Source organism: Amblyomma maculatum, chromosome 4 (genome assembly GCF_055883805.1).
Source record: "Amblyomma maculatum isolate TAMU_Amacu chromosome 4, ASM5588380v1, whole genome shotgun sequence".
Classification (NCBI taxonomy): Eukaryota; Metazoa; Arthropoda; class Arachnida; order Ixodida; family Ixodidae; genus Amblyomma; species Amblyomma maculatum.
The window spans coordinates 79,568,175-79,582,056 of NC_139347.1; the positions used below are offsets into that span (position 1 = coordinate 79,568,175).

The window sequence follows — 13,882 nt, forward strand, 5'->3', positions numbered from 1 at the left end:
TTGTAGTAGCCACCAAACAAAGCTGCAAGTGGCAACTGGAAAAGAGAGTTAATGCGTCTTGTCTTGGTAGTGTGGGCAGGCGAGGAGTGCGGATGTCACCGTCTTGTGGCATTTCATATTACTAATTCTTGGGGTCTGTGAGATGACCATAGGTCTTGTTATCGCAGAAGTGGTTACCGCCTATGTTTTTTGATAAAGCTCACCTAGGAACGCTGCGCAGAACGAAGGAAAAAGAATGCATGAGACGTCTCACTGTTGAATGAGACATATAGCAAAAGTTTTGTAAAAATGAAAAAAAAAAAAGCAAGTCTTATGTACGGCAAAACATGTCAGTTTTTTTTAAGGAGTGTGGAAAATTTATACAGAGTACCGTTCATAATCCGCCCCTTTCACAAGGCTGCTCTGCGCATGCTCACCTCTCCCCTGGTTGAAAAACGAACCCAGCTGCGCATGTGCAGTTCTTGGCGGCGCAGCCTGAGCTGATCGAACACACATCGCCATTTCGCAGCCGGCTGTGTCTCCCAAGGCCATTTTCTATCGGTAGCAGATGAATTTTCTCCCACTCCTAGAGGGTGCCACATTTTGTGAAAAAAGACGGATTGATGTAAACAGCAATGTGTAAATGCCGCAAGTAAATGCCTAAAAGGTTATGAAAATAACTTCTATTTTGAAGACGCACATGACGCTATTAAACTGCAGAAAAAAGAGAGGCTACTTCCAGTGACAAAATATGTTGGCACAAATATGTCTGACGAATGCTACCCTGCTCACTGTTTCACCATATATTTTGTACTGTATTCACTATGTTGCATAAAATATCTTATTTGTGAGATGGAGGCGAACTTCACCTGCAGCAAAGAAATTGCTGTTAGATGCAGCATGCTCTCGGTAGAGGCAGCAAGTTTGCGTGTACACAGTTGTGTACAAAGAAAAATTGTCTCAAGGTTTGCATGTCCGTGTGGGTTTGAACCCATCTACTCAGTTTCAACAACCGAACGCCTTAACCAGTGGGCTACCGCAGCAGGTGCTTTCGCTCGTTATAACCAAGTTTAAGTAGGATTGAACCTCTGCCACTTTCTCTAAATTTTTAAGTTATTATTATTATTATTATTATTATTATTATTATTATTATTATTATTATTATTATTATTATCATTATTATTATTATTATTTATATTATTTATTATATTTTCACAGTCCCAGAGTTTAGCCATTGTCTAAAGTATCCTGGTCCACTGCGTGTTGCCTGTAGTGACGCGCCTTCATATTTGCTTTTCCCTCTTAATTGATGATATGGACAGATGATGCCTTGGGTATTAGTGTGGGCTCAATTCGAATGTTGTATTGCAGCCATCAATGAGGAGTACTCCCTCCAACTAGACTCCATCAATGAGGATCACCAGACGCGCCAAAAGGAGCTGGAAGACAAGCACGAGGCCTTGCAGCAGCAGTACAAGGCACTGCAGCAGCAGGCCAAGGAGTTCCAGGAATCGGTCCTACTCGACACCGACGCCAAAATACAGGTGCTCACTGCCTCTCATATTGAGGTTCTTATTCCATTTATCGTAGGTCCTCAAAGTAATCAACCTCTGCCTTTTTCTCTGCATGCTTTGTTTACGACTTATAAGGAGACCGCTTCAGAGTACAGGCAGACAACATTAAGTTAAGCATTTTCTTCCAGGGCAATGGGCTTGCATGCTCTGTTTTGCATGGATATTAATCGAGAAGAGATAGGAACCGAGAAACAAGCGTTCGTTCAAGACCATTTGCGTTCTTCGTTGCTAAAAGAATTGAGGATCCCTTTCACGCACTTCTCTCTGACTTTCAAGGGTTGTGAACTTGGTGACACTCCAAAAACATTTTTGTCTGTCTCTGTTGTCTGCCTGTTCTCTGCAAGACAGTGTGTCTTTAGGAACTGAGTATTGTTGGAAACAAATGTAAACACATTGTTGTACTCTGGTAAATATCACTATATCGCGGTACCAGTAACAAGGGCAGAACACTTTTTAGATGGATAGAAATGTATTTTAAATCGTTAAAGAAAATATGGTCTGAAGGGATGGTAGTGCCATGCCGTCTGCTCTCGTGGCTAATATACGGTAGACTCCTGGAGCACATAATAATAATAATAATAATAATAATAATACATTTCGTGCCTGTGGCACAGCATCATTATGGCGTTTATTTTTGTACAGCTGACGCTAACACTATACTTATAATGGTGCTACTATGAGCAAAAGCTGTTTTTGGTACCCGTAACACATATTGCCGGGGCTAACCGTGCTGTCGTCCATAATTTCTTCGGTTCCACCTGTGCACTCTTCTTTTTCTGTGTTGAGCACCTCATCTTTCTATTCTCTCTGCCTGCACTGCTTTTCTTCTAAAGAATCTATACTATAACAAGCCCAGATAGCCGTTCTTGTACCAGCTTTGAGCGATTTAAAATTGGATCACTCGCAGTTCAGTAATAAGCGTTGCAACTGTCTGGAGTTGTCACGATGGTAGTCCACCTTACCGGAGGCGTCTCCAGAGAATGTTAAGTGCCCTCTTCTCCAAACAGTTCCTTTCTGCCAGTCACTTAAATTGAAATCATGTGCAAAACTACAAGGCTTTGATGCTGTTCTCTTTCAGTGGCTTTCCAAGAAAAATGCTGACCTCGAGAAGGAAGTGGAAAGCCTTAACGTGGTCCTTGAGATGCGTGCTAGCCAGATACAGACCCTGCAGCGCAGGACACTGGATGTGGAGCGAAAGGCAAGTAACTAATAGCTACTATGATAATGAGTTCACATGGACTGCGTATGTCCCTGTTTGGGCATCTGCGCACAGCAACCAATTTTCCTGAACATGTTGAGGGGCTCTTCGAATGTTTCCTGTGGCTGCAGTCTCATTGTAGTTAGCCTTGGCTGTGTGGACCAACCGTAACGTGCGGTCATTGACAGGCACTTGGCGCTCGCTGTCTTCAGCCATTGATGTGCCATTCAGAACAGAATTTTAGACACGATGTTCGCTGAAAAGGGACTTTTCGTGGGTTTTTAGGAAGCATTAGAAGCTGAAATTTTGTATTTCAGTTCTACATTTGTGTATTCTTCAAACTTCTGCAGGAAAAAAAAAAGCCATGAATAGTTTTTTTCTTTTTTTTTTTTGTTCTAATTAAAGGGCAGTTTTAATTATGGCATGCAGCATAACCCTACTGAAAGGTACAAGAGGCAGATCGGCCAAGAGAATACAATGAATTTTGAGTACTGTGCCTGCAATGTATGCTTTGCATGGATTTTTGTTTTGGTGTCTGGTATTTAAATGGCTAAGAAGTGCTTGAGACTGGGCTAGTTGGAACATCTCACAAATGTTGCGCTGCTTAGTTGTACAACTAAGCAGCGCAGCATTTGTGAGATTTAAATAGCAGAGCTCGTGTCAGTGTGTGTTTGGTTCAGCTACATTTGCAGTTGCATATACATTGCTAGCAAATTGACAAACATTTTGCAAGAGAAAGTGAAATTTTTCTCTTTGGGTTATATTTTCGGACGACGGTAATTCTTACCGATATGGCTGTATAAAAAAAAAAAAAGAGAAAAAGAGGACAAGGGTCGAAGGATCCTCAGTCCGCAAGTCACTGTTTTCGACAAGAAGACTAGTCTTCCTTGGCTTGCGGACTAAGGCTCCTCATTTTCTTTGATATCGTACAGCCATCTCCTGCCCCTCGTTCTACCCTGAATTGGCCGTAGTCACTTCTCAACTGTGAAAACAAATCTTGTCTACCCAGGAAGAAGAGCTGCATCGGTGTAGAGTGAAAATGGAGAAGATGGAAGCTCGTATCGAAGACCTTCAGGAACTTCTCAACGAGAAATCCAAGCTACAGAGGTAAGGGCTCACAGCCAACACACTGATGACATGACTTGTTCAAGTCCTCTTAAATTTGGCTCACCTCTATCTGCTCACACTCTGGTTGCGAACTGAAGTTGTAATAACCAACAATGCAGTATGTGGACAGTGGACTTCTGTCAGTGTGCTGCTTTTGGTAACAGAATTGGTTGAGACGTTTTGAAGAGCCGAAAATGAATAGAGCTATGCAGTTGCTAAAGGCGCGACGCATTTAGTGCATGATCTGTGCCAAGAAAAGGGCTGTCGATGGAATGCAGACTGTAGGCCAGCTGCTTCCTCATTTAAGATCTAGTACAAACGGCAAGGCACTGCGCGATTTGGGCCAAAAGAAAGGTTGCTCACACAGATTGCGACGCGCACTGTTTGAGTGCCCGGTCATTGAGAACTTGTTTGTGAGGTCCATTATGACTGGCTTGGCTTCCTCCAATTTTCTTGCAAATGGGCCCAAATAAATGAGACGAAATGGCTGCAGAGAACTGAGCACAGTGAATTGCCGCATACATGTGTAGATTTAAGTGAAAGCTCTACTATGCCAGCTTGGGCCAAGGTCAGCGACATTTGACTTTCAAGAAGCCAGAGGATAAAGTTTGGCTATAAAAAAAATAAAAAAATCTCCCTCCACCAAGAATAGAACCAACCAATCCCCAGCCGAGCAGGCAAAGCTCTGCTCCATGCCGGGCCCCAGGAAAAAGATTGTAATTGTCCTTTCCCAGCGTAAGAATGATAGTAGCAACGACAATGACGATGCAGTCAATGATGTTAATGGTGATACCAGCAATGGCAGTGATGAAGCATTTAGTTGCTGATTGGGATGATAGTGGCAGTGAGGGTGATAATGGTAGCAGCAATGACAGTGACCATGCAGTTAGTGAAAACAGTCCTGTAAAGTGATTTTCTCCATTTCCGCTCTTAAGCAGACTTTAGCGCAGTCCACGCTTTCACTTCACCTAACTAGGTTTATCTAGCAGGGTTAAGCCTGAGCCAATTTTTTTTTTTCTCAGCAGCTATCCAGGGAGGTCCTGACTTCATTGCATATGATGCCATACATTGTAATAAAAAGCATCACCAACAATGTCGATCGAACCTGTTCAAGATCATTTTATACTGCACGTGTGCATTCGGCTTATAATGGTGCTACTATTACATCAATGCAGTTATGCATGCATTGGCCAGTCACTTGACGCAAGCAAGCCACATCATCATTTACCTGTCTTTTTTGTCATTTCCAGTCAACTGTCTGTGGAGAATGCCAAACTCCGGGAGACTTCGGAGAAACAGAACCGCCAGCTTTCTCGACTGGATATGCACAACGAGGAGCTGAAGTACAAGCTGCGCGAGAGTTTCAGCTCTCCCATGCGCGGTAAGCAGCGTGTGCGTCCCACTCGATTGCAGCGAGCAGGATACATTTTTTACCGCGAGAGCTAGCGTTTCATTGTTTCTTTCCCTCACATCACAGGCAAATTCATGTAAGTAGCTCTTGCTCCTTATTATATTGCTTTTTTTTTCTTCAGTTTTAATGAGCTCTTTAACGCAGTTATTGCCTTCTATTTGGTGAAAATTTTGAAACCGCTTTTTCCCAAAAACAGACCCATATAAGTTACGTGGTTTGCTAAACTGGGGCACGTACACACAGAGGCACATACAAGAATGAAACTAATACAGTCTTGTATAATTAGGGATGTTCATTTACTTTAAATAGTTATTAATTTGAGATTTGATGACATTTTGATGCATAGGCACTACATATGCACTCTTTGTTCGTATACATTAAACTAATAATTTTTTGAAGACAGATATTTTATGGTTGTAAGAAAACTGTTTTATAACCTCCGATACAATCATGCCTTGTTTCATAATAATTTTTATGTAAATTGAGCCCCATGTACATGGAACTATGTACACTAAAGATTAGCTGGTAGCACATGATCATACCAAACATTTTCCTTTAGCCAACTGTAGCTTTTCTCTTTCTGGCATGCTTATATGTCTGTTTTTGTGAAACTGCAGTGCACAGAAGTAAGCCCTAGACCTGGGAAACATGCATTGATGTATGATATAATGAGGGATAACTATCTTATTTAAAAAAGGTGAGGAAAAAGAGCATGTGAAAGGCACAGTCAGGCTTGATACAACATGAAGCCTTTCAGTTGGAGTTGCGCTCTCGTTCACAACTTAAATTAAAGCACTTCCAACACATAACAGCATATGGAAGCACACAGCATCAAGCATGCATGAACACCGCTCAGAGCACTGCTATTCTTAAACTTCAGCTTTAAGCTTAAGTTTTTCAGCACTGCCAAGCATGGGAAGTGAGCCACTTCAGACAGTCCTTGTTGCGTGCCGCTGTGAACGCTATAGTAAAAGCGCATTAATTCGAACCTCGATAATTGTAATTTTTGGATAATTTGAATTGCACTACTTGGTCTGGCCAAGCTTCATAGAAGTCTGTGTATTATAAAGAAGCCCGTTAATTTAAATGCAAGTCTGTTCCTCCACAGATAACTCGAACTATACGCCACTACGTCTGGGCAGACTGGTGTCCAGGACAAGGCCAAAGAAATGCCCCTGTGATGGGGCGGCATAGATATGAGGTTGTGCACCTCCAAATTGGGTAGAGAAGGTAAAGGCAGGTAAAACCACCAAAGAGCACGTAAAGCCAAACCGGGATCATGATGCAGTGGACGGCTTCCAGCAGCATCTGAGGGCAAGGGTTGGTGGCCATGGCGATGCTTTCTGTTCCACGTGGCCTCTGAGACTTGCAACTATATGCTCATTAATTCGGAAATACGGCTAGCTATTACTGTTGGCGTGGTCCTAACCAATGCCCATGTGTGGCTATGGCATCAGACGGGCACTGCAGGTCTCGGACCTCTTGGACTGCGTACGGTTAAGATTGCCACTGTGAGAGATCGTTGAAATAGCACTTCTCAAATTTCAAGTGCATGTTGCGAAATTGACTGAGCACCTCTCACATGAGTGTTACGGAAAGAATGAAATAGCACGATCGCCTCATTTCTGATAACAGGCCGGCTAGTAGTGAAAGCTCGTTAATTTGACCCCCGTTAATTTGGCAAATCGGTTAATTCGACGTGCACGCGAGGCCCCTCCAATTATACACAGGAGTCTATGGGGCAAAATTCTCGTTAATTCGACCAAATATTGCCGTGCGTCGGTTAATTCGATGTAGCTCGCGCGCCATTTCGCATTTCACTGCGGAAAGGGTAAAAAAAAAAATACGGCCAAGAGCGGCGCTAGTGTGAAGCTGAAAAAAAAAAAAGGCAGCGTACGCCATCCGCACTGTCATCGCCATCAGCAGAATGACTCGAGGGGAGCGAGGTCAGCCGGAAGTTTGTTCTTTCCTAGCCCTACCTTCACGCAGTGGAGTCGTCGAGCTTCGCCTCAGCGTGTGTCGTCGCCACGTGCTTTTTGCATCTACGGTCACGCTTCGCCTACGTGTTTACTGTGCTGCGTGTGCGTATAGAGTGCTGTGCCTGCGCATCTTGACGCTGAGTGCTGCTGCTATGGCGACACCAGCAAAGTGGCCGAAGTATGAAGCGAAGGACCTGGCCACAAAAGTGCAAATATTGAAGGCGATCAAGGACGATGTTTCACGCCAAGACGTGATGAACAAGTATGGAGTGAAGAGGACAACCTTGGCCACGTATGTCAAAAATGAAAAGAGCATCTTGGAGGCGTTCGACAGTGAGAGCTTCAATGCTAAAAGGAAAAGACTGCGGACGGCGGCTTGCTGATTACATCACCATCGATGATGGCGTCGCAGTTGCCGGACAGCTGACTGAGGACGACATGAGGCAACGACGATTCATCAGAAGATGATTGTGAACAGCTGCCCCCGCCGTCGGAGCGCACAGTTAAAGAAGTTGTAGAAGCGCTGTCCGTTCTGGAAGAATTCTGCGAACAGATTACCGATGGTATGCATGCCACGGAGCATCTGACAGCGATTAGCGCTATTGTCGCCGGTCAAATTCACCCGAAAAAACAGATGGTGATAACTAACTTCTTTACTGAATAAAGGTATGTCATCCAGGGGCTCATTTCATTTTTTTTTTTTTCATTCGATTATTAATTTGACAATTTTTCACGGTCCCGTCGATGTCAAATTAACGAGCTTTTACTGTATCAGTATCACTCTTGTGAGCTTCGCGCCTGCCTGCAGCAATGGAGGCTTACCTGCCACTCATCAGCCAGCGAAACGACCATTTTTTACGAGGTGTTTCTGATGATCATTGGCAGTACTGGACATTTTTCGCGGTAAATAAAAAAAAAAGTGCAGTCATTGCATAAATAAGTACAATATTTTGTTCTTGTCCTGCCTTCGTTTACTCTGTCTTTCTTTCTTTTGTGCAAATGCCAGACGCCACTAGCCAGCAGCTGAGGTCCCGCAACAGCCCCCACAAGCGATACTCGGTGGCTGACCCAACGGCCATGTCACAGTCCTGGCACGCGACTGAGCATCGGTCATCTCCCCGTGCTGGCAATGGCAGGCTGCTGGGTGGAGCACACGGGTCGCACCGGAGCAGCAACCAGAGCTCCCACTCGCTGCCACGGGGTTCCACAGAGGGTTTCCAGCCCAGAATGCGTCGCAGCATGTCCGAGACATCGCCGCCTCAGGACGCCTGTGTGCGGCAGCTGTTCGCATCCTTCATAGCAGACAGTGGCGATGGGTGCACAGAGGACTCATCAGCGTTTGAGAGCACCGCACCGTGCTCTCAGGACGACCTTCTGCGACTCACTTGGGTCAAGGAGGATGGTGACCTCCTGCAACAACAAGATGCTGCAAACCAAAACGCCCCTCGTGCGGGCTCCTCCTGACAAGGTGTTACAGGGGGTTGTTCAGGCCTGAGTGTGTCTGCTTCGCAGCTGCCTAGCCCAAGGGGTTCGCGAATGTCGTGCTCGAGAGTCTCCGCAACAACCAGCCTCACTGTACCAAACAAGTCTCCACGTTGTTCAGCGGGGGAGGCTATGGCCCCGGATGAAGACACCATCAGAAAGTGAGGCTGAAGCTGACAGAGGGCCAGACTAGGTGCGGACATACTTAGGACTACTTACAGGCCTCTGTCAGGAGGCTCATATTGCTTTGCGACCCTCTCCGCTTATCTGTGCATTGCTCTTTGTCTGCTCCATCCACGAACGCCATGGCCATGGGCTCCTAGTCAAACTGATGTCTCGGCTTACCCACTTTACGTGCTGTGTTATTGTTTATTAGTGAAGTGTGTGGATGTTGCATTTTTTTTACTGCAAGTTCTCTGAGTGCATGCGTGTGTGTGTGTGTGTGTGCGCACTTTTTTTTTTTTTTCTAGCTTTCATGCGTGACGTGGAGAAAAATTTTGTGGGACCATTTTGTTCCGACTGAGTTGCCAGCATAGGGTTTGAAAAGGGCTGCCAGAAAAGAATATACGCCATTTTAAAGCGGCTTTCTCAGGTTGCTGCTTTATAGATATCCATCTCTTCAGACGCTTTTTCTTTAAACAAAAAGTAGAGGTGCATGTGTGTTATATTTTTTATATCCTTGTGATAAATGTTTTATTCATATATTGAGAGCCTTTTTTTTTTTTCTGTTATAAGCAGCGTTGGAGATTCTTTGAACAGATCGACATTCTTTATACATTTAATGAGTGCACCCATGATTTTTTTTAGGCTGCTTATTTGAGTTGTCATTTTTACTAGTGTTATTTGAGTTCCTCATGTGAAAATAATGCTGCTGGTATGTTGAGGCTGTGATAGCTGATGTTGAATGCTTGGCGCATACTTCGGAGGAAGCACTGTTGCAAGCTGTGCTTTGCAAGAGTTATTTACTGCAACATTTTGACGTTTATTTTAATCTATTGTGTGGACTTGGGGAAAAAAGGTCAGAGCTTAAGTGTATAACTGCAAGTTTATATATATATATAAATATATTGAATGCTCCTTAGCTCCATTTTCCTCCCCTAGTTATGTGCAGCTATATTTACAAAAGCATGCACTGTTCCACTGTTTTGCACATCAGCAAAATAAAACCTCAGACCACATTTGTCTTGTCGAGTTCTTCTCTGGTGGGATGCTATATTTTATTGGTGGGTGATTGGGGCTGTTTTTAAAGGGAAAGCCTTACTATGCCATGTTTCGAGAGTTTTGCTGACTTAGTCGCTTTGACCTTCAGTCACCTTCAGCCACTCTGGAGATGCATTGGCTCAAACGTGAGTCTAGCTACGTCACTCACCACGGTGGTTCCACTGCCGCATGATGGAGCCGCCGCGCATGCGCTCTCCCACTGTAAGACCGCGTGAATTGTCGCATGCTTGGTCACGATTTAAAGTGAGCATGCTGCTCGCATAGGCAGTGAATGCTTCACCATTGATCCGAGCGAAGCTGGGCTTAGAAGAGTTAAACCTTCAGCAGTTTTTGAACTTGAATTCTCTGGGTGGTGCTCTACATGGTCAAGTGACCTGAGCCAAATCTCTTCACAAGCATTATAGGAACTGCGAGGAGGCAGTCTACGTAGATGCGGCCGAACACGAAGAGCGGGACGTCTTCGCGGTCGCCATCGTAGACCAAAAATTTAAACACCTCTCCGCCGCTACCGTCGTCGGCAGATGCGCGGAAGAAGCGGAGGAATCCGCGATAGCAATTGCAATCACCAATACTGCCTGTGGAATTATTTTCAGCGACTCAAAAACGGCCGTGCGTAACTTTGGAAAAGGCAAAATTCACGAAACGGCATATAGAATCCTAAAAAAAATCACATTTCTCTCCCCGCCAGATTAAAATTATCTGGGTCCCTGCGCACTCGTCCCACCCGGGGAAAGAAGCGGCCCACAATATAACCCGAGGATTCGTCAACCGGGCAGTGGACCAATCGTGCCTGCGAGGGGTGAAGGAACGCATGATAACATACCAAGAAATCATGTATTACAGGAATAGCAGACTAGATCCCGGATAAATCCCTCAGTAAAATCCAGCAGGTGACGTGGAGGCAGCTCCAATCGGATACCTTCCCTAACCCTTTCAAACTATCACTGGTCAACCCAGGGCTGTACACCCCCGAATGCATGCTTTGCGATGCCAAAAAGGCCGACCTAGCTCATATCTTACACATGTGCCCTGAGCTCCAACCCAAAGCCGAATGGCTATTATCTAACCCACTACAATGGGAGGCTGCGGTGACCAGCTCCGAACCTGTGGTACAACTGCGGGCGGTGAGCTGGGCTTTGGAAGTCGCCGAAAGACACGGTCTGACCGCCACATCACGAAGCCAACGGAAAGAAGCCCATTGATCATTTGACAAATGTCTTTTTTTTCTCTCTCTCTCTCTTTACGGAAATAGTTTTCACCACCACCACCTATACGATGTCACCACTGTCTTTATTATTAATGAAGTTTTTCAGATGACAATGAGGTTTCGGTATTAATGTGCAGCATTGCCTGGTTCGTGTGCACTGAAAATGTCTGCAGTGACTGATAACTTATGTAGAGTACAGTAGCCACAAGTGTTGCATCGTTGGATAGCTTGTGTTGAGTATAATTGATCTGGACTAACTGTATGTCTCAGTTGCCATTAATTTGTTGCAAATAAATGAATATTTATGCTGCATCTTTAATTCATTTATATTTGATAGCTTATGTCCCGCCACGGTGGTGTAGTCGTAAATGCCAGACTACTGTGCTGGAGTACCCAGGTTCAAATCCGATCGTTGCTGGCTGAGTTTCGATGGAGGCGAAATGGACAGGCGTTCATGTGCTGTGCGATGTCAGTGCATGAAGAAGAACCCTATTTGGTCAGTCTCCGGAGCTCTCCACTACAACGCCTCTTATAGCCAGAGTCACTTTGGGATGTTAAACCCCATGTGCTGTGCGATGTCAGTGCATGAACCCCATGTGGTCAATCTCCGGAGCTCTCCACTACGTCGTCTCATAGCCAGAGGCACTTTGGGATGTTAAGCCCCATGTGCTGTGCGATGTCAGTGCGTGAAGAACCACCCCATGTGGTCAATCTCTGGAGCTCTCCACTGCAACGTCTCTTATAGCCAGAGTCACTTTGGGATGTTAAACCCCATCAACAAAGCCAAGCCATTGGATAGGTTGTCTAATATAACTGCCCTAATTGTAGGTCTTAATTGTCCTTAATGTAGTTTAATTTTGATTAAAAATTATAACATGCTACAACATTGTCATATATTGCTGGATAGCTTATGTTAAGTATAATTGCAGTGAACTATTAGAATGTTTTAATCAATGTAAAAATTATTTTGGTTAACAATTTACTGAGAATTTATGTATAGCATTGTCATATATCTTTGGATAGCTTATGTTGAATATGATTACACTAATTGCAAGCTTTCGTCATTTACCTTTAATTTAGGTAATTGTGATAAACAGTTGATGAACAGTTGACGTTTATACTACATCCTGGCATATGTCGTTAAAAAGGCCTCCGAGTATAATCTAGAATCAAGTGCTTAACTGCACAAAAAGCATGTAAAACCTAGGTAACACTGGTATAACATTGTTCAAAAAAGCACACAAAAGAAGCAAGACAGCCATTAATTAACATTCCATTTTTTTGGTATGAGTGGAACTTGAATGGTTTGGCTTATAGGGCATAACATACGATGGCTTGGCAAAAGGCAGTCATTCTTGAACACCTGTTTCAGGCAACTGTAGTCAAGCCACAATTTGCTGCTGTAGAAGTGAAACGAGTGTTGCACAGAACAGCCACCAAATATGTTGCTTTTCCTTGCAGATGGTAGTGCTGTTTTGGTCAGCTCACTAAACATTAAAGCGACACCGTTACTTACGGCTCCCATTCAGCAGGAAACCCGGCGTTGTCCCTTCCGCATCTGGCGTCCTCCTAAAAAACTCCTGGTTGGTCTACAGGGTCATAATGCCACATCCACATGACCTCAGACGGGAATTTGACACCCCTGAATGCCCCTGGAAAACAAAACTTTATGCATGGAATTAAAGTTCTTCGTATGTAACATTGTATGTAATGCTAATTAAATGTTGCCGCATATCCCAAATGATCTTAGCCATATTTTTCTTGCATCTAGCTTACCTTCATCTCAGTCATAATAATAATTGGTTCACAGGAAAGACAGTATCTGTCATACTTGTTCTGTGGACACCTGAACCTGTGGACACCGCACAGACTGTGGTCATCACAGTCAACATGCATATCATTTTTTGTAGGCTTGTGTGTGTATATGTTGCTTTTTTCTTACCAGTTTCATGTTATATCTATGTATTACTCCTCTCAGTAATGCCCTGTAGGCCATGAGGGTATAGGCAACCTGCAGTGGCCAGGCGGCGCTAGTGGAGCGCAGCGTTCAGCGCCGCCAACGGCGGCGCCGAGTAATCTGAGTAGGCCGGCGCGGTCGGTTTGCGTTCGCGTTGTATGGCGGGAAGCATCTCGGCTCTCATTTTTTGCAGTTTTAAGGCAATCGAATGTCTTCAGAACTACTTCCGAAAACCAATACTGACGAAAGGACACCGCCTGTTCGAGAATGAACGGTGTCGTCGTCACCGCGAAGTGCGCGCCGCTCGCGACGGAACACCCGCGCGTACAGCTTTGAATTTCGCGTGAGTAGACGGAGATTTCTTTTTAACGAAATTTATTCTCTCGGAGCATCAGTCAGATATGTGATGATGAATTAAGAAATAATTAAATGAATGAGAAATGTTGTAAACGTAGCTTTTCATTTACCTATTGCGTTCACACCTCATACCCAAACATTGAAAGTGCAGAGAGAACCTGAGAAGAGATCGATCGCCGTTTCTTCTTTTTTTGTTCTTGCTGTTTGATTACAGCAGCATAATAATTTCCTCGCGGTTTTCCTTTACAGTTTAATACCATGACGAACACTTTTGTTCGTGGTGCACCTTTCGACAGTGCCGCGGAAGTTACAGGAGGCATGGTGCGGTACCCGCTACGGATATCGTGGCGATTGCAAGCACTGTGCGGTTGTAGCGTGCGTCATCAACGAAAACTGTGCGTGCCGGGGGC

At 44.5% G+C, this 13,882-nt stretch overlaps 1 protein-coding gene across 3 annotated transcripts in view; it reads left to right on the forward strand.

Annotated features, from left to right (window-relative positions):
• Positions 1-9,908, forward strand: part of LOC146191514 (uncharacterized) — a 107,618-nt gene extending 97,710 nt beyond the window's left edge. For all 3 annotated transcript variants that reach the window (XM_084602022.1, XM_084602024.1, XM_084602023.1), the window contains 5 exons: positions 1,351-1,523; positions 2,632-2,755; positions 3,765-3,858; positions 5,109-5,239; positions 8,255-9,908. In XM_084602022.1, coding sequence (XP_084458148.1) covers positions 1,351-1,523; positions 2,632-2,755; positions 3,765-3,858; positions 5,109-5,239; positions 8,255-8,712 — 980 coding nt within the window. In that variant the 3' untranslated portion in view covers positions 8,713-9,908. The remainder of the gene's footprint in view (positions 1-1,350; positions 1,524-2,631; positions 2,756-3,764; positions 3,859-5,108; positions 5,240-8,254) is intronic.
• The last annotated feature ends 3,974 nt before the right edge of the window (positions 9,909-13,882 follow it).